The sequence below is a fragment of the Plecotus auritus genome (assembly GCF_963455305.1).
Source record: "Plecotus auritus genome assembly, chromosome: 4".
In the NCBI taxonomy this organism is placed as follows: domain Eukaryota; kingdom Metazoa; phylum Chordata; class Mammalia; order Chiroptera; family Vespertilionidae; genus Plecotus; species Plecotus auritus.
In genome coordinates, this window is record NC_137775.1 from 170,485,461 (window position 1) to 170,507,684 (window position 22,224).

General features: G+C 38.2%; 1 protein-coding gene across 2 annotated transcripts in view; it reads right to left on the reverse strand.

Annotated features, from left to right (window-relative positions):
- The window catches only part of THSD7A (thrombospondin type 1 domain containing 7A), a 313,292-nt gene that overhangs the window by 36,046 nt on the left and 255,022 nt on the right, over window positions 1-22,224 (reverse strand). For both annotated transcript variants that reach the window (XM_080663644.1, XM_080663643.1), the window contains 3 exons: window positions 14,843-15,037; window positions 12,857-13,120; window positions 1,196-1,374 (listed from right to left, as the gene is read on the reverse strand). In XM_080663644.1, coding sequence (XP_080519770.1) covers window positions 1,196-1,374; window positions 12,857-13,120; window positions 14,843-15,037 — 638 coding nt within the window. The remainder of the gene's footprint in view (window positions 1-1,195; window positions 1,375-12,856; window positions 13,121-14,842; window positions 15,038-22,224) is intronic.

The following is a 22,224-nucleotide window of genomic DNA, read 5'->3' on the forward strand; positions in this document are numbered from 1 at the left end:
CAAACATTACAGTTGAGTTATTCTGTTTCACTTGGTCAAGGAGCTCCATCTTTTTCTTTGGAAACATTCCCGAGCACAGGGACACTCGGTCACCAATAGATGGCAGCAGTGTAGTATGTTACTTACTTTTAGTTGAATTTAAGGGCAAATTTAGCTACTTGGGGAAAAATCCAGATTCTTTCAAAGAACTTCCTACAGAATTTAATTCTACACTTTATTAATCCTAGTGCCTTTATTCATAAGTTCTTTTTACTCTCTCTACAGTGTACTTTTATTGCTATGAACAAATTTAGGTTAATTTGGGAAGGAAAGTTTGGGTCCTGGTAGGCAGTGTGTTTGGAGATTAAAATTAGTCTATGTATATATGAAATATATCTATACATTTAAGGTTGGTTCATACATATGACTTGGTTCATTTGACTGTGACTTAGATTTAAATACACATCTTAGCATCTACATAGACTATATAAAATGCATTCCTTGTTAATTCACATGCAGGCCAAACATGATAATAATTGTCTGACGTATCTTATGTTACATTTAAATTAGTTCCAATTTCCTCTATTAGCCTTTTACTTTATATTTCCAACAGAACACAACTATTAATAGCAACTAATAAAGAGCATCTGAAGTCAAATAAAGTTCAAAATAAAATTTAAAAAGCCAATGACTAAATTGATAGATAGACTTACAGTGACTTTGAGGCCATTTAAAAATTTAAAACATTTTATACCAACTAATTTCAAATGAATGAACAGTATATCTTTCCTAATTTTAGATCTCAACTTAAATACTTTCTTTGATTTTAATTTAAGAGGTTGGTAATTGAGATGTCTTCTTTGAGAGTCTCGGGGTACTCTAAGAATGAGACAAACTTGCTCTTAATAATACACAAGCTAGATATAATTTTATTACAGGTTAAATACCTGGACATTATTTCAAAGGGAGTTTTCATTTAATTTCCATTGCATTATATTCATATGCATACATACGCAGGGTACTAGATCTCTTGAGAATACAGAGATGATATATCTGATTTGGGTTTTTAATAATATACATGTATTGACCCAGGCTACTCTAAAAATAAAATGGGCCAAATTTCTATTATTTACTTTGGTCCATTTGGTGGGGGAGGGGGATAAATCATTACCAATCTAAATCACAATACTTTAGTGTTGCCAACAGTAGAAAATACCTGGTTGACATGGTCCAGTTTGGGGCAAGGCCTTCCTCCATTATACGGCTTTTCACGCAGCCATTTAGACCGAACCTTCACGCCGCTCCCACAGGACTTACTGCAGCGGGACCAGTTGGACCACTCGCTGAGCTTGCAGTCAGAGGGGCAGGGGATGATGCAGGCCTCTTCGATGTAACCTGAGTGCAGGAAAATGAGAGGAGAGCCATCTCCCTCGTGTCACTCGTCCACCACCACCCAGACGCTCATTTACAAGATCCAAGTTTGACTTGACAGCAACATGCTAATGCAGAGTCTCCGCCGTTAAGGATTCAAATGAAACATTGCAGGAAAACGACACACACATACAGCGACTTTGTTAAAGTAACAGCTGAGCAGCTGCCATATGATCTGCTCAGGATTCACGCTCACCACATTTCAGCATTCCTGACAGCTCCTGTTTAATTGACAATAACCTGTCTGCTGCCATATCATCCGCATTCTGCCAGAATGATTCATTAAAAAAATTATAACAGTTTTCCACAGAATCCTGTCCGTTAATGTCACACAAGTTCAAGTTTCTGAGTCCAAGCAATGTTCTTGCTCAAGAAGAGAGCCAGGCCCTTTCAATCTCTATCCAAAAGAAACCATTTACCTTATGTTTCCCCTTCTTTGAAAATGAGGCCAGAAGAAGAAAAATGAAGATTGTTAAATAAATAAAGTCTCCTATTTTTATAGTGCTGCCCGTTTCAAAGCACCTTCACACCTTGTATTCATAGGATTCGCTTGAAAATCTTATAGACGCATTGGGCGGGTATGGATAGTCTACTGGGCAGATGCGAAACAAATGCAGAGAGATAATTGACACATGCAAGGTCATACAGTGAGATGTGGGGAAAGGTTTTCTGAGGTCTAGTCCAGTGTTCATTCCATCAAATCACACAGCCAAGTAACTCAATGGCCTACCGATTAGTTTTGAGAAATGGGAGCATTTTCCTTGAACAATCCCTTACCACCAACTTGGCATCTCATTAGATCAATTTAGCACTATTGTTCCCAAGGCAAATGCATAAGAAAAGCAAAATTCCTCTGGTCAAGAGTCAAATACTGTGTGCAGAGTTGTTCTGGATTCAAGAAAACACTCTGTTATACCATTTTACATCAACATGAAGGATTTGATTTAGAAATGATTATCACATAAACAATTTGTACTAGGATCTCTAAGTAGATATTTTAAAAATATCCTTTTATTACTTTTTTGAGCAAGAGGAAGGGAAAGGGAGAGATAGAAACATTGATGAGAGAGAAACATCAACTGCCTCCTGCATGCCCACTACTGGAGATCGAGCCCACAACCTGGGCATGTGCCCTGACCAGGAATTGGAACCAGTGACCTCTTGGTTCATAGATCAATGCTCAACCACTGAGCCACACCAGCTGGACTGTGACAGAATTTCTTAAGGTGCTTAGGCAATAATTTGATTTTAAAATCAGTCTAATTATCCTAGAATAATAAAGAAATTATCAGTCATGATATTGTCTTGATTTTTTAAATAAATCTAGTTATTTCCAATGTTCATTATTTTATCAATTCTTTTTTGAAAAACATAACAATCTTCAAATAGGTGGAGTGATCTACTTAAATCTTCTACTTTGACTTTAAATATGGCTTGAGGTGAGGAAACAAAAGCTCCCCTTACTATTCTGAGTTGAAATACATTTTAAATCCCATTATCCTTTTCATACAGCGCAGCCAGTAAACACATTTATCTAAAACAGCACGAGATGCTTAGATACGTAATTCCTGATAGGGCCAATACTAACTTTTTAATATAATAGCTTTTTATTGCATAGTAATAGTTTAAGAAATAAAATAAAAATGTAAAAATGTCTAATTTCCAAATGAATGCCATTCTGTCATCAAACTACTTAATGTTTATGCAAGTCCAATAATTTTTTAAAGTCCCAATTATTTCCAGATATCATCAATAGCTTTGGCAAAAGGACACTGGTATTTCAAAGGTAACGTTATTGAAATATTTCTAGAAGAATTGCATTTTCTACTTTGTTAAATTTCAAAATGACTGTAAAAGTAAACCTTTAACCTTTTGTTATTTAGTAACTGTAGTGTAAAACAGAAACACATAATCTTTAATGTCACTGCTTCACAGAGTAACAGATAAATGGAAATTCTTTCCTTCCGTTGTCAGGTGAAGAATTATGGCATAGTGAGATTTACCATGGATGACCTCAGACTGATTCACATTTATCATCAAGTAGTAACACTTAAACACTTCTATGTATGATCTTCCAATAGCATATTCCAGAAACATCTCTCAAATAAAACTCAAGGTATTAAATTGTTAAAAGATACATGTAGATCCTGAGATAAAACTGCAACAGAATATAATGCTTAGCATGCCATTTTTATTTTCCGATGTGTAACAACTTTCAATAATTGCCAGTCATGTTCATCTAGCACAATTAAAATCCTTAATGCTAGTAGTGAACTGCTAGATAATCATTGCCCTGCTTTCTTCACTAAGATCATTTTTCAAGGCAATTAACACCAAACAATCATGGGGGATAGAAAGACAGAAACATTTGATGTGTTTTAAGGCTAAATAAACTGCTGGTATCTTGTAGCAATTTATGGCTTCTGAGGAATACTGGAATAAAATAAATGATTTCACAATTAGGGTGTTAAAACTTTTAGCAGTTCAACACCGAATTTGACACATGGAAAAATCAAACTCCTGACTTCTGATCATATTTTTTTTTGTATCCTATGACTATTCTTTGAGGTTGAAATGGATGCAAAACACTAGCAGCCTTAAAGGGGCGACCAGAGAACACACTGCCTTTTAGATATATCCCATCACCTCATTCATTTGAACTGTGAATTGTAGATAAAGTAGCTGTCAACAACCTTCACAACTATTAACATTGTGCTGTTGAAAGGTACACTGTTGACAAGAGTAAAGAAATCATTTTGAAAACACATGAAAAAAATATTGGCTGGTTCTGACTTACAGCTGTGTGAATAAGCAACACTGGCACTGTATGTGAAACATCTGGATTAACCTCCCAAGTAACGTCAAAAAAATCTCTCTTACTTAAATGTGTATTATATACATATGATTGCAATCAGGAATGAGAGCATTTGTCTATAAATTTATCTATTGTTGTCTGTGTGGGCTTAAAAGTATTTAAAAAATATTCCCAAATGAACATGATATCTTTTTGTAATTATATATTAAAAGCTGATAACTAGAAAACTCAGGGAAACCAAACAACTATGTGTATAACCAAACTCTTGTACTTGAATGTTGTACCCATTCAATTGGAATCAACACTGGGCAATTAAAATTTTCATAGAGAAGTGTTCAGATAAATTAATATTACTGCAGTGCAATGCTATTTAAATTTTATTTATATTTATTTGTCTTATATACATATGAAGGCATATCTCTCCATTCTGCTAAGTACTTAAAGATTCAAGAAATTTCAACATCAGTGTTAAAGGCTGTGGGGTTTTGTTGATATTGTTATTCCGATACTGGAAGCTTATCCAATGATAAGGCACATTCAGATTCATAGATACATCTCTGTATAAGTTCATTATCAAGGCCATTTCTTATAGCAAATTCTAAAGCTTTCTGTTGTATAATAAAGAATTAGGTTGATCTTTGACCCTGATTACTGCGAAATAGCCTCCAAGCCCTGCAATTTCTTGAGTGGTATGAGTATCATTGCTATTTATGGGGGCCCCTTGGACTACACATGAGTTTATGCTAAAAAGATGTTGGTGGGAGGGAGACTGGTTGAATCCAACGACCAAGCAGGTGTTTAGAGTGTTAGGGCTTTAAGCTGCATATCTGACCAACCTCTGGGGTGGGAAGATTGAATTCAACCAACCATGTGGTCAATGATTCAATCAATCATGCCTACGTGACAAAACCCCAATAACAATGACAGCAAAGCTCAGGTTAGCTTTCTGGTTGATTATAAACATTGATGTGCCAGAAGGGTGATGCCTCCTGGTCCCATGGAAAAGAACATGGAAGCCTTGTTTCAGGGACCTTCCCAGACCTTGCCTTTGTGTCTTATTTTGGCTGGTTATGATTGTGTCCTTTTGCTATAATAAAACTGTACATGTAAATATGGTTCTTTCCTGAATTCTCTGAGTCATTCCAGTAAACCAATGGACCTGATGGGGTGGTGAGAACCCCCAAATCTGTGGCCAGATTTTCAGTAATAAAGTTAATCTGTGGATCCCCAAAGTTGTAGCTGATGTCTGAAGTGAGAACAGTCAACTAGAGACCTGAGCCCCTAGCCTGTGATGTCCTGCCTGACTCTAGGTAGGTAGTACTGGAATTCCATTCAACTTTCTCCTTCAAAGCATCATCACAATGGGCATGTAGTGGACCTCTACTTTATTTTATTTATTTATTTTTTAAATATATTTTATTGATATTTTAAAGAGAGGAAGGGAGAGGGATAGAGAGCTAGAAACATCGATGAGAGAGAAACATCGATCAGCTGCCTCCTGCACACCTCCCACTGGGGATGTGCCCGCAACCAAGGTACATGCCCTTGACCGGAATCGAACCCGGGACCCTTCAGTCCGCAGGCTGACGCTCTATCCACTGAGCCAAACCGGTTTCAGCTCTACTTTATTTTAAAAGGACATAAATACATTTATTTCTGTAAGAACTGTACCTATAGTTTACTTATTCAACCAAAATAAAAATATGGGGGATGCATTAAGGCATTTATTGACTTTCTCCCCACATTTAACATTTAAAATTCTAACCAATACTGTATTAAACATCAGAGATAAGTTCTACAAATCTCACTTTGGGAATAGGATTTTGTAAGCAATATGAATGTATTTTATTAAGTGTTCAGATTATGAAGATGAAGTAATGGAAAATAAATGAACTTTAAAACTAATTAGAGTGATTTATTTTTAACTTCATCTAATATTAACAAAGCTCTGTTCTTTCAAATCAATGAAAATCATTTATTGCCATGGAAGCATTTCCAAAGGATGATCTTTAACCAGTTTTGGTGGATTGTAATAAGTATTAAACATAAATTTTACAAAAAGCCTTCTGTGGTCAAGTGGGTTAGAAAATTAATGCATTAAACTGGTTAAACAAGGCTCTTTTCCCTGCGCTTTCCTTTTTTGCTAACGTGAACTGTGACTCTCTAAGAAGATAACTCAGACACTGCATTCTTGTGCTTAATGACTTTTTCCTATAGCGTCTCACTGAACAAGTGAGACATAGATCTCCCATAGTTTGTAATCATAATGCATTAAAATTGGATTCATGTTTTGAGCTGGACAGAGTTTTAATATTTTCAAGTAATTCTTCTTATGTCCATTTCCAAACATGAAAAAACGTAAAAGCAAACAAACAAATTAATAACAAAATCCCCCAAACTTAGGAGAGTTTCTTCTTCTTAAATTATCTTATGCTTCAAAGTCTTAAAGCTTTAAAGGTTAAACTTATGGCAAAAGGAGGGAAAACTGTTATGTGGATAAACTTAAGGTTGTTTTTTTAAATGGCTACTTTAAAAGACCATAAGAGGAGTCAATTTTGTTTTTTAATGGAAGTGAACAAAATTTCTTTTGAGGGCTAAACTGACCTTCAATGCATTTATGAAGAAACTAGAGGCCCGGTGCATGGATTTGTGCACCAGTGGGGCCCCTCAGCCTGGTCCCTCTGCCTGGCCTGTGGGGATCAGGCCAAAACTGACTCTCCAACATCCCCTGAGGGGTCCTGGATTGTAAGAGGGCACAGGTCAGGCTGAGGGACCCCACCGGTGCATGATCAGGGCTGGGGAGGGACCGTGGGAGGGCTCGAGGGTGTGTCCGGCCCATCGTGCCCATCCCGATCAGCCACATCCCAGCAGCAAGCTAATCAACTGGTCGGAGTGTCTGACCCCTGGTGGTCAATGCATGTCGTAGCTACCGGTCGAACGGTCGCTTAGGCTTTTATATATATATAGATGGGATAAACATGGAAAGTAAATACAAGAAAATATTTTTCTTTCACATTGAGATTTAAATGCCCACACATTTGTTGGGGCATTCTCAGGTTATTTTTTGAGTCCATAGATCTGGCTTATGTCTAATAATGAATGCCTTCTTCATTTATAAAAGCAAACCCCTAGGTGTAAGCTTTATTCCCTATATGACCATTGTGATGATGCTTTAAAGGAGAAAAAGACCTACATATTAGGAATGAGACTAAACTCAACTATGGGGTATAAAGCTTTAAAAAACTATTTTGAGTTTGCAGGGCTTTACTAACATATAGGACTATAGTATATACATGGATTCATGCAGGCCATTTAGCATCTTTATTCATTATGAAAACTTACATCACAACATAAGTAATGAACAACTCTGGTTCTATCACTAAAATTACCACGGATTTCAGGAAGATTACACTCTAATTATTTTACTGAAATTAGTGCTACCACTTCTGTAAGGCATTAGAGAGAATAAGGGGTCAGAAGCCAATGGAAAAGATAGAGTAAAGTAAAATAGCAGAAATTGTTGATAATGGCAAAGATCCAATTTTTTTTTTTTATTGTTGCAAAGAATGAATAATGTTTATGGCCGTTAAATTTATTTTTACGTTGCAGAACATTTTCTTCCTAAAAAGCTGGAAAGAAAGTCCAATACGTGTATGGCATCTACGGGAAGCTTGTTCGACAGCCAGGCCTGAGGGGCTCTGTGAAGCCCAGTTTGAAAACCGTGTTGTTAAGTAATAGATGAGTTGCGGTCTCCAGGACGTGGAACTAACCAGAGATGGTTTTCTCTCACTCCTGACATGAGCGGCAGCTGCAGGAAAATTTCCAGCGAAAGTCTCTCATCATCACCTCCACAGTGCTCCTTCAGGGAGCCTGTCTGAGAACATTGCTGGTATCCATCCGCATTTTAATTCAACCCTAGGCAATTGCTTTTTTTTTGTACTCAAGTGTCCAGAACAGTCCTTTTCTTTTTCATCCTGGCTCTTTAAACTTGCAACTATTAGCTCAGGACCAGTTTGTCCCTCATCCCCCGCTTCTCTTTTACATTTGAAAAGAAACACATCTCCACTGTGAACGATAACTGCAAAAGCAACACTAGCCATACGTGCGTCATTAAAGGAAAGTTTTGAATTCGGACATGAATTAGACATTTAAGAAACACTATCAACTGAAAATGCTTTTCAGAGGCATCAGCACTCCATTTCGGCTTGTTTACAAGACTATTTATAGCCTTTTCTGCCCATTTACGGGCTGCAATTAAACGTGCTTTTCCTCAAATACGAGCACCCGCTATATAAGGAGTAATTTCTCATTCAATTTTGTTTCTAATTAACCTCTAATATTAAACTTAGATAAACTTCTATAGAATCCCATTACAGAAAGTAATACACTCCCGTTATATTATAATTGAGTGGTCAGGTAGGTTATTTTTAGAATCTACTCTCCCTATAGTCACAATTATTTTTATCAGTTGTACTCTGCGTTCCACACAATGCCCTAAAATGTATATATAAACCAAATAGAAATGTTAGTCCTTATTTTCTCAAGGAAAGGTGAGTGGGAACAAAGAGTTAAATAAACATCCCACACTCTTGATGAACACAGGCTGGGAAACACAGGTTTACGCAGGTTGTGTAAACAGTGTCTGGGAAAATGCAATTTGTCACCATGACTAATATGAACCAAGAGGATAAGCTGTTGTCCAAATCTGGTGTTATACAAATTAGGCAATTCTGAATAAGCTCTAAATGGCAATAAAGAAACTTGTCAATGTTGATATTACAGGATTAATTCAGTGGAGTGGGTGTGTGACTATTATTTCTTCTCCCCTTCAGTAGGTAGAGAGAAGCACAGCTATTTGAGAAGTATCGTACAGAAGCTTTATAGATCTTATTCCACAGATTTTAGTTGTTCTCAGTGATCTTTCTGATTATTTCCCAGAAATGTGACACAGAGGGAAGGACAGTCTGGGAAAAAGAAAGTGTCCAAACCTGATTGTGAATGAAATGCAACCACAAAAATTCTCTCCAGCCCTTCACTCATTCATTCATTCTACACATATTTACCGAGCACCTACTGTGCTAGGTTACTGGGGCTATTTCAGTGAATGAAATAGTCCAGGATACCCTCATCAATCTACATTCATGTGCAGGAGATAAAGCATAAATAATACACATAATAAGTAAGTGAATTATATGGTATGTTACAGAACGACGCCTGCTTTGGAAATACAAAGTGTAGAGAAGGATAAGGGGTTTGGGGACAGCTGGGTAGAGTTGGAGGAGCAGCATGTAAAACTCTATCCCTCATGTGCAAATGGAAATCTTGTATACATGTATCTTGCATAAGCTAGGTTACCTCTAAGATGCTTTAAAATATAAAGGTTAAATAAAGTATCAAGATTAAATGTATAAGAAAAAGTTTCAGAAATTCCACCACTTGTCCTGCGAAATCTTAAAAATGATTAACTTAAGAAGTACCTAGTACTTCTATGTGGTCAGGCACTCAGTACATTTCTAGTGAACCGATATTGTTTAAATTCTCAGAGCATTCCAGCAGTGAGTAGAAACTGTTTCATTTGGTTTTAGAGTGATTTAAAATCTGTTGCTATAGTGATACCACACAAAAAGGAAATGTGTATAATTTGTATTATCTTTTTAGGATAAATGCCAAAAATGTATTTATATATCAACATTTCTGCAGGAACTGTATTTAATACCATGCATAAGGATGGATGAACATTTATGTGGCTCCCAAGGTATACTTTGAGATCTGATTTTCGGAGTATGGGTATATCACTTTTCAATACAGAGTCTATTATTATGAGGAATCCCAGACATAATAGAATTGTGCCACAAGTTAAGACATTAAAAAAAGAGTGACCAGCCCTGACCGGTTTGGCTCAGTGGATAGAGCATCGGCCTGCGGACTGAAAGGTCCCAGGTTCGATTCCGGTCAAGGGCATGTACCTTGGTTGCGGGCACGTACCTTGGTTGCGGGCACATCCCCGGTGGGGGGTGTGCAGGAGGCAGCTGATCAATGTTTCTCTCTCATCGATGTTTCTAACTCTCTATCCCTCTCCCTTCCTCTCTGTAAAAAATCAATAAAATATATTTAAAAAAAAAAAAAAAGAGTGACCACATGGGAAATGGCCTAGAATAATATAATTAAATTGTTTTGTCAGTATAATAACTGGTAATATGACCCACAGATGGACAACACAAATTAAACAAAAATTCCCTAGGGCCATTATTGAATAGGGAATTCGTGTCTCTGTACTGTATATGTGTGGTAATTAATTTTATATTTCAACTGAAAGTAGGAGGAAACTTTTTCTTGAAAGCAACTTGAAAACCCCATCTCTGCCACCTATCCGAAAAGCTGATTTGACTGAGAGAAGGCAGTGGACATAGAAAATGCAATTTAGAGCATACCTAGGACAGAGTGACAAAGTTATAGCATTCCACCGACACCATCAGAATCAACGGAACATATATTAAAAAAGTTGTAATTTCCAAAGGAATGAGGCAATAGAGATTCGATTTCCTCAGTAAATAGTAAATAGTAAATATGTTAGTAAACACTAAAATAGTCCACTGGATATCCATCATAGATCAGGTGGAATAAAGAATGAATAACCTTGGACAGATGCAAAAAACTAAACTGGAACAGTTCATTTAGTTAAGGATCATAGATCCTTTCCCAAACCCCAGGAAGTTCATGGACCCACCATTTTTCTATATTTACTTTACTTCCAGAATACAGTACTGCTTTCGTTATGCTTTGAATCGACAGTGCTAAGTTAGAGTCTACTGCCTTTGGCCAACCTCAAATATTTTTGTGCTTTTACTTTTTTTAAGTGATCAAGCATTTTTGTGAGAGTCCCAGAGTATTTTTAAAGCTTTTTCTGAAAATAAGGTTGACTGTTAAGTGGCTGACGGAAGCACTCTTGCATCTAATTAGCAGATCAGGGTAAAAGTGAGAACATATGAGAATCATTCTGAAAGCTCACAGGTTATGTGAAAAACAAATGACTATCTTGGTGATTCACTATGTATAACAATTTGAAATGTGAGCAAACACTTACATGTGAGCAAACATATGCTGCATTCCAAGAGAAACATATTTCTCAAGTGATCTTCAATTTTACATTTTAATGACTAATTATGATCGTATATATTATCATCAGATCATCTCAGAATGAGAACTGCATTTGCATTTTCCCGGTATCTAATTTGCAGCACCTATGTTATTTGATACAGAGGATAAAATACTCAGTTATACTTAGAGGTGTTTCTCAAAGTATGCCTATTATAAACATTAAACTCTTTTTTCTTTAATTGTTCTAAGTGTATGGAATAATCTAAAACTTAGCAATGCACATATATTAACCTGAAACATACTTATTTCCAGAGCTTCAATATCCTTGGGGCTTATATCACTATACTTTGATAAAACAGAAACTCTGAGATAAGGTTAAAAAAAATGAGGTTTTTGGAAACTTCGTTGTAAGAACATGTGTAAAAGGTTCCAATAACTGTGTCACTACAATGCCTTGATGGTTTATAAATGTGAGATGGTACAATTAGTTCATATTGTTTTCTGAACCATATAATAAAACTAGAGGAAGACCATTCGGATGGAATGTTTTTCAGCAGGATTGGAAGGTAACTGCCATGTACACCCTTCCTGGCAATTTAATCCATCTTTCTTAGGCAACTCCCTGAAGTAGGGAGGAGGATCATTGCCCAGTGCTTACAAATATGTGACATCTATGGTTCAGGCTGACCCACGGTAAACTGGTCTCATAACATTATAAAAAGACAGCTGTATTAAAATAAAAGAATAATGGAGAAACATTGTTTAAGGCTGCCTGTATTAAGACTTGGAACCAAAGAGTTCACTACATATACTGGTCAAAAATGGTCACTCTTCACGAACTTTTGGCAACTTCATTATTATTATTGTATTTCCATTTTTATTGCTTCCTGTTTCCTCCCTCCCTCCCTCCCTTCTTCCCTCCCCCCTCCCTTCCTCCTCCCCCCTCCCTTCCTCCCTCCCCCCTCCCACCCTCTCTTTTGGTTTAGAAATCAAAAGTGGGCACAGTTTCCTAAGAGGATGTACTTTTTTTGCCAACCTCAACTTAATAGAGCAGTAGATAGGATATGTTTGAGTTTTTACCAATTACGGCTTTCAATCTTTCTTCTCTGACAATGACATTTTAGGCACATTGCAAATCTTGCCAGTTTGGTTATTAAAAGTCTGTTTAGTTTAAAACTCTACTTTCAAATTAAATTAAATTGAAACCTCTCTCCCTTCCTGCGCAGCTGTTGGGTCTGGTTCGCTCTGTTCAACAGACTCTTAATCCCAGAGGTGGCTCTGGCAGCATTTGCCTACCTGTAAGCCTTCTTTGCCACCAAATTCATGGCTTCATTGCCAACTCCTGGACAACGAGACAAGTGCCACTGAATGTCCTGTTACATATAAATGACATACGTACAGTGTAGTGTCCCATAATGTTCCACTTAGAACATAATTCTGGAGACCTTCCTTTCCCTCCATTCTCATAAATGTGCATTTTACCTCCACCCGCAAAGGCAGCAAATGTTTAACACGGGGGGAAAGTGGGATTACCATGGCTGTTACACCTGGACGTCTCCACGAGCCTGCCGTTTTGGTCGTAGCACGCCATTGCCTGGTAACGATAGCCTTGACCGCATTCCTTGATGTCTCCTTGGACTTTCATTCCCAGCAGCACTTCCACTTTCCCCTCCGGCAAAATGCAGTCTGACCAGTTCCCCACGGGCTGTGCACTGTACTTGTCACAAGGACAATACTGAGTCTCGATCAGGGGGTACACGTGGGAGTTTTTACAGTTTTCCTTCTTTTTGCTTTTTCCTGTGGAGAAATTTAAGTTGGAAAGTACCCTTATTAATTTCAAGCCTTCCCTAAGTTTTCTCCTTTCCTAAACTTCCTTCCTCCATTTTAGCCATAGTCAACAGTAGTCTATAAATAAACACTATTCTCTCACCTCACAGTGTTTTCTATCTAGGCTTTTGTTAGTATGGGGTGCTTTCCATAGTGAAAAAAAAAATGTGTATTTTTATTTTTTTCATGTAAAAATAGCTAAGTTGCCCAACTGGTGTGGCTCAGCGGTTGAGTGTCCACCTATGATCCAGGAGGTCACGGTTCAATTCCTGGTCGGGGCACATGCCTGGATTGCAGGCTCCATCCCCATTGGGGGCCATGCAGGAGGCAGCCGATCAATGATTCTCTCTCATCACTGATGTTTCTATCTCTCTCCCTCTCCCTTCCTCTCTGCAATCAATGAAAAGAAACAGCTGATTTAAAAATAGCCCTTATATAAGGCACTAACTGTTGCGGTGAATTTCATACTCTTTAAAATGCTCAAAATCTTCTCAAATGATCACGTGTTTTCCCTGACTGGGGGGTGGGAGGTAACTGCAGTAATTTCTCCTGAATAATGTGCACCAAGATGAAATGGGGGAGGGAGTCACTGCCCTGAACGTCACAGCTTGTTGTTAGTTCAAATAGATGGAATAGCTATCTAGGGAACTGAGAAATTGAGATTTTTGTATTTACTTTTACTTTTTTTTTGTATTTACTTTTCTGATTATGATTTTGCCTCTTTCAGCATTTCTGAAGAGTAATCATTTTGACATACTTGTGATTAACATAGGAAATAACAATAATATTCCAAGTGAAGATATTTAATATCAGGAAAAATATTAGAAATGGTTTACATATAAATGTAAATAAAGCCCCTTTTAAAATAAATAACTCAAGTATAACAGTAGTACATGCTTAAAATGATATATCATTATTTTAATTAGATAACATATATTTATATTTATTATATTATATATTATAGACTAATTATATTAAATATCATTAATTACATACATTTTACATATGTTTATCTGTAACTTTCATAAGCTAGCTTACATAGTTTTCAACCTTTTTTATTTATGACAGGTGGCTTATTTTGTAACTTTTAAATTCTGAGTAGTCTACTAGCACCAATATTTTTAGGTTTCTTTTGCCAACTGGTAGTCTTTTTGAATACAGCAGGATGTAGGTCAGTACGATGTCTCCCGTTCTTGCTCATTATATCACTGCTTTTTGTCATTGTGACTGCTTTTCAAAATGCAGTTTTCTGACACAGAATTAACGTCACAGTCCTCTTCTAGGATCTGAAGGATAATCCGAGGCTGTGATAGCGAGAATGGGCTTAAAAAATGAAGGGGCAACATTTCCTCGTGTTCCCAAAGACCTTTCCTCCAAGCCCTTCATGGTCTGTAGGCAATTCACCAAAAGTCCATATTTAAACAAAAAATAACCTTCCACATACTGTACACGTGATGGAGTTTGATATTCAAGGCTACTTTTTCTTTGTGCTAAAATTACAATGTGTCTGTTGCTGCCAACTAACATTAAAACACACACCCAAGTCCACTGGCGATGCATTAGGTATAAGTGTACCAACGATAAGGCATATCTGCACATTTTCCAAATACATTGTGGGAACTCTCTTGGTCTGTTTTGTGTTTTTCTACCTTGACAAGTGTTGACTTAGGCATGCCAGCTAATTATTCTTACCAACAATAGTGCGCTTTCTGGTCCTGACCGCCCCACAGTCTCCATTGCATGAGGAAAACTTGGACCAGCTGGTAAACTGACAGTCGTCTTGGCAGGGGACCTGGCAGGCCTGGGTGAGGGCTGGCACGGGGCCTGCGTGCTGGAGGCATTCGTGGATGCCAGCCTGCCCTCCGTCTTGCTTTCGACAAGTAATGGCTGGAGGAAAAGCAGAGAACTGTTTATAGCAAACTGGAATGTCTGTAATTACTCTGCAATTTAGGAATTAACATTTTCTTAAGCAGAGGAATCCTCTCTTCATCCTTTATTTGCAGCAGAAATCTAGTAGGAGTGTTTGCATTAATCATTAAATTGATGGTGTAGGGTTAAAAAAAATCACAGCTAACCCTCCCTGGTTTTTATTAGATGCTAGGAAGACTTTCAAGTCACATGTGAAGTATACTGAGCCATGAATTATTTAAGAGCAAATAAATAATATATGGGTTCTGATAATAGTTTATGTTGAACACAGGCTATTGACAGAGGGGCTGGGAGATACCGCCTACCTCTAATAATTGCTTTTACCTCATTGGCCACTCTAGGATTCCTATACAGAAGGGGCTTAGCGGCAGCAAATTGGTTGGAGGGTTTGGGTGGAAAGGGGGTGCTTATGGAATTTGTCCTGAAGCTGCATTTGCATTTTTGTTTTTGCCTTTTTACATTAGAAGTTTGTTGGGATGGCTTTGGAGTGGTTAATGGGAGGGGCAGTGTCAAATTCTATACCACCCCGCTCACCGGTCTACAAGTTCTTCACATGCATAAATATCAACCAAAAATTCAAAAATAAAATAAAAACTTTCGGCAACTTTCATCTGTCATACCATAATTGATATTTCTACAACTACATTTGGACCCTTAAAAATGGCATGATAAATTAATAATTTTAATTTGTATATATTATTTCCCCAAGATATTGTTTTACTGATTTCTATAAACCATGTCATAGTGTCATTACTTATTGAATGTAGATGTAAAACTGCTTGAAGGTAAACAAGTATAAAAAAAAAGACCAACAACAAGTGATGTTTAAAATACCTTTACTCCCTCTGCCTTTTTCCTTGTTGGTTTTAAAATAATTCATTCACTTACTGAGGAGGCAGATGAAACGTTTATACCTTGGTCCTAGAGTTAAGTCTTTATTGAACTAGCTTAAATGGCCTTAGTCCGGCTGATTTATGGGTCTCTGAAACAGCTGCTGATCTCTGCCTGCTCAGGATTCTGTCATTATGAAAGTAAGGTGAAGGGGCCTGATATTTTGACCCCAAATTACAGTGAGGGGGGCACAGAAGGCCTCAGGTTAGACAACACTCTCTGAATCTGTATACATAAACATAACACCTAGTAGTGCAGGGCTGTGTGATGGGGTGTGTGTAAGGATCTAACAATTCTAGCAAGGGAAGGCTTCATCTGTGTAGGTGGACACAAGTTATTGCAATTGCTACAGAAAAAGTTCATAATTGTGCAAATGTAGATGGATTCTCACCTATTACTTAGCTTATAAGTATCTCTTCATTTAGTATTTAGAACCCTGGAAGGGCCCATTTTATGAAAAGAACAGGGGTCCCTAAATTTTAAAGATACAAAAACCTAGTAGAGTAGACAGTAATTTATGAAGGTTATATGACAGGAAAAACCACTAATGGTCCCAAAGAGACACTTACCCCGTGGGAGAGGAACTGTCTGATGATCTGTGTTTATCATACCAACCTTAGGTAGTGGGTCTCAAATCAAGCTTCAGATTACAATCACCTGGATAGCCTTTGGGAAATGTCCACACACCTTTACTGAACTCAAACATTCTGATTTAAGTGATGGAGGGCAGGGTCCTGGGCATTCGCATCTTTTTAAAACTTCCTGAATGATTCAAATGTGTGACAGTGGATGGAGACCACACTGCTCAAGTAGGTCAAATATTTCCACTTGCATCAGAAACACCTGGAATGCTATTAAAGTTGGAGAATCTTGGATTCGTTCCAGAGCTCTTGCACTAGAATTCTGTGTGTGGGGTCAAGGGATATGGATTTTTTTCCAAGCTGCTCAGATTTCCTTATGCACATTCAAGTTGAAGACCCACTAAGCTTGAGCATTGAAGGCACAAGGAGTGATTTGGTCAAAACTTGTGGCTAAGATGAAAAGTCCTCTGGTACCCAATCACCTTGACACTGTGCCAAGTGGAGGGAAACAATGGCTGGGCATGTGGGAATGAGCTAAGGAAGCTCTAAACTTGGAGCTCCAAGGGACCTGTACAAAGAGTGGACCTGTACAAAAAGAGCATCCACATAGTTTGGGAGAAAGTCATCTGTGGGTGTAGGAGGAGTCCCCGCGATGTGGTATGCTAATGAGCTGATATGATTTTTGCAGTTCTTGCTACACCTGTGGAAGCAGGGTTGACTCCTTAAACACTTCAAACTTAGCAAGCTCTGGCGGCTTGTGAGCAGAGTTGCCCCAATAAGGCTAAAGAGGAAGCATTGATAAAGAGGAAGATATTAGACTTTAGACTAATATTAGACTTTAGACTTTACACTATGCAGGAACCCCAAGAATGACACATTTGGAAAATAAGAGCTTTGACCATATCAGAACTCTAAGCTTGGAAGCAGGTCACACTGTTTATAACTAAAAAAAAAATTACAAAACTAAATGTGGGTTCCTTGAAATAAAACTACTTTCACCTACTCATCCAATTTGGCTCTCTGAAACAGAGACCTGATTATAAATCTTCTGAGAAACTAAATGAAGTTGCCTTAAGTTCTCCATTAAGGTTCTCTCTCTAAGGTTCTTTTTCACCAACTGTATTTCAGAACTGTTCCAATTATCATATTAAGTAATATAAAAAACATAACAAAATAAAATCACTATCATGATTCCAGAAATAAATTTTGTGTAAATCTATATGTACTACTTACAAAAATCTAAAGTCCTTTTCTCTATACACCTGCAGTACATAACATCTTTAATATTTTGACTAGTTGAAAAGAAAAAATATGTAAAATTCCCATATCTGTTCTCAGAACCCACTCAGTACTCCATTCCCCTTATCAGAGATTTTAGACAATGTGCTTTGAAAGAATTACTCATGCCATGTTATGCAAACAAGTAGCAACACCAGAATTTGTACAATATATTGAAAATTTATCACACATCTCAACTTGTTTCTATTCTGGTGTGGAGGAAATACAACAGTTCAAACACAGGAATGCAATCTGAAATGAGTTCCCTGCTACTGGGGGCCAGGAGAATAGAAATGGAAAGGAAAACATCTGGTCTCTCAACTTTATAAATTTTAAAAATGATTTATGAGACACTAAAATCAGAACGTTTTTAACTGCATCATACAAAGCATGGTTTCCTAGCACACCAACATGCTGCATATACTCAGACAACTGTATCTGTATTTACAGGTGGAGCATTTATATCTCGTGTGTAATGATTATGCTGCAAGCTCTCCTCTGGGCTGCGGTCTTTTTTAGAAAGATGGGCCAAAAACCATGCTGCCCTACAAATAATTCACCATAAAAGCTTCTCAGTGAGGTCAGCAAATATAAAAATGATTATTGTAAAGTAAAATCCTATACGTAACTCCCTGGTGATTATATCCACTTATGTTATTGATGATTTTATTGTATTTGTTAAGGCACAAGAGGTTTTTAGTTGAATTTATTGGGGTGATATTGGTTAATAAAATTATATATGTTTCAGGTATACAATTCCACAATGCCTCATCTGTATATTGTATTATGTGTTTACCATTACAAGTCAAGTCTCCTTCCATCACCATTCATCCCCCTTTTACCCTCTTCTACCTCACTCCACACCCCCTTTTAAGTGTCAGGGGCAGACGGCCTCCAGCAGACTGAAAGCCAGGAAGATATCCACGTGACTGACTTGTGAGTTACACATGAATCAAGCCATCACTGCGGAGACGTTGGAAAAATAAATAAGAAAGCCAGTTTTTTAAACAAATAAACGGTCTGAAAAGGAGAGACAGAATTGTTAGTTTCAAAGGGACTTAAAAAATATTCTAATTAAATGCAATGGGGAGAACTTCATGAACCCTAATTTAATCAAATCCTATATAATAAAAGGTTAATATGCAAATTGTCCCCTCAGGAGTTCGATCGACCGGGAGTTCAACCACTCGCTATGACGTGCACTGACCACCAGGGGGCGGCGCAGAATGAAGGAAGGCCCCTGGCCAGCAGCCAGCATCCAGGGGAAGGAAGGCCCCGGCTGGCAGCCGGAAGGCACTGATTGGCCCTGATCGCTGGCCAGGCCTAGGGACCCTCCCCATGCATGAATTTCATGCACCCAGCTTCTAGTCAATTATAAACAGACATTTTTGAGACAACAGGGGGAAATCAAATGTAATCTGAGTATTAGATGATTAAATTAAATAATTATTGTTAATTTTGTTTACTACTATAATAATACTGTTATGTTTAAAAAATAATTGCATATGTATGGATGACATATGTCTTATATAGAAGTTGCCTTAAAATATCCCAGCAAAATCTTTTTAAGCATGTGAGGAGTGGCAGAGGACCAAGAATGGCAACATGTTAAAAACTTGAGGCTGAGGGAGTGACTATACTACTAGTACTCATTAAATTATTCTCCTTACTTTTATGTATTATTGAAATGTCCCATAAATTTAAATTTAAAAAAGATTAATAAGTAGAATAAGTAGACTTGATTCCAGAATGTTTTTATGTAAGTCAAATTCTGTGCTCTGTTTTGAAGAGGAGAATACTAAAGGTTCCTGACATGAAAGGAAACAGATAACATTGGTTTGCGCAGAAAGGACACGGATATCAGTGTTATGCATATCTGAGTATGGAAATGGAAGGCTATCGAAGCAGCTGTGAAGTAAATGTAATAGAATTCAGAATGCAGCTGCTCATCTTCATTTTCCTGAAGAGGAATGAAACTCCCTTACTATTCAGGATGCATACAAAGGAGACGTGCTGTTGGTCTATGGGATGGCCCTGCAGCAGGTAAGACCGTGTTGTCATTTCATTTGAACAGTCAGAATGAAGTGAATGGCAAGATCCAGAACGTGCTCACAGAAGTTCATTGCAGGGACAGAATCAGATCACTACCCTCACGCAGGGAATGCTGTTGAATTATACGTGACAAAGAGTTCAAGGAGCTCTGAGACCTGACTTATTAAATTGAGCCGTATTAACATGGCTTATCCCACAGCAACAGCATCCGGTAGCACTGGAGACAGACGATGTTCAGCTGATGGAGTGATGAGAGGAGTGATTTTTCCTAGCGTGTTATGAAAAAATAGCAACAGTGAGACTGCATCACGTAGAAATGAAAAAGAAAAAGCTTCATGTGAGCAGGAGTTAGTTACCACGAGACCGAATTGTGCTTACAAGACCGAACTTATAAATAATGCAAGAGGGCTCCCGTTGCTTGCTAGGTGGATATAATGATCTTCGTCTTTCTCTGTGGAAGAGATTTTCCCGGGTAAGTTTGCCAAATTACTCTTCCTAATTACAAGTTGTGAATATAATTCTGGCAGAAAGGGGAAAGAAATACACGTTATTTTTTATTGATCCTAAACAGTTACCAATGATCCCCAGACCCACTGATGCTCATAATATATGTGAAAGTCCTTGTGCAAGGAGTGACTAGGAAATGATAATCAGCTCCCAGGGGAGGAGCTCAGTGAGCGCCCCCCTGCCCCTTTGGGCTCTGGGAAGGCTAACTAACTGCATAAGAACAAATGGAACATGGAGGGCCCATCACAGACACACCACGGTGTCAAGCTGATTTTATGAGCCACTAAAAAATTGGGAATGATAATAATCATTTTATGACAGGGCTCTCCTAGCAATAGAAACAAAAATAAAACCCCCAAGTCAACAAGGAAGCTAGTGTTCATAGAAAATTAGAGGAAATAATTTAAAAACAGAAAAATTAGAAGTTTTAAATAATAGTTTATATAAATACAGCATGTAAAAACTATTGGGTGGTAACTAATAAATACACCAGTCACAATGAAATTTTAAAAATTGTGGCAGGGAAATACTTTAAAGCCAGCTCCTTTGTTCTTTTCTGCCTAGTTCCTTTTCTACTTCGGTTCTTTTTCTTCCCATTGCATAACAATCTCTAAAATTAACAGATTCATGTGAGTTACTGAGATAAATTGGCCCAGACATTCTGGGCATAACCTCAATAATGCCTCTAAAATGTGAGCATTTAAAAAGAATAAAGTGAGCCAGAGTTTAAGCTAAGAGTTTAACCTGGGCATTAGTATAGTTTAAGCCACTTAATTGAAGCATAAGGTTTAAGCATCTTTGTTCACACACAAAAATAACAGCATAAATTGTAGTGAAATACCTGTATCTCACATTTTACAAATATATTTAGATTTAATTTTGGTGGGGAGAGAATGAAAACTTACTCTTTTCTTTGTAGACTTTCCTTTTATAACCTTATTAATAAGTGACACTGGGTAAGGACTGCTAGGGAAGAAGGGTCCCTGTCATGTAAGTCATATTACTGAAGGTGTGTTTTTTAAAATTTCTGTGGTCTAGATTTGGGAATACATCTGAATCACGCTGGCTTCCACATAAAGAGACTGATGTCATGTTAATGACAAGTCAACATTATGATGGACACTCGTTGGCAGGCGAGGATACAGGGAGGCTGGGGGATTAGGATAGTCAGGGCTGACCCTAAGGATTGTTATTCTAGTTCTACCTTATTTATAGAAAGTATACTTGTCAGAAGAAGCATGAAGACTGCACCGAGATTGAGCAAGAGCAAATGTGAAGTTATTTATATGAGATATCAGCATCTAATCTATGATACCTTTGTATCATACTCTTGGTATGTGCCACAAAGTAATAAACACTGGAATAATATATATACAATAGAGGCCCGTTGCATGAAATTCATGCACGGGTGCGGTCCCTAGGCCTGGCGGGCGATCGAAGAGCAAGAGTGTGGCGTGGAAGGGCAGGTCCCAGCTGACCTCTGGGCCCGGGGCAGCACCTGGGTCCCCGGACCCCCACGCACATCCCTCTGCCTGAGTTATGGCGCCTGAGTCCCCACGCGGAGATGTGGTGAGCGTGGCCGGACACCACGGGCCAGGGCATAGCATGGGCCTCTGGGCCGCCCGGCAGCACTGCACGGAAGCCGAGCGGGCAGCGCGCTCTCTCCTGGCTGGCCTCACAGACCAGCTCCTGCTCGAACCCACGGGAGCCTGACCGGCCCCTGCGGTCCCAGCGGCTAGGGCCAGCTCACCCAGAAGAGGCCGCGCGGGTGCGGGGTGGGCTCCTCACAGGCGCCCAGCACCTGAGTGTCCCGGGGAGGGTAGCAGGCAGAGTGAG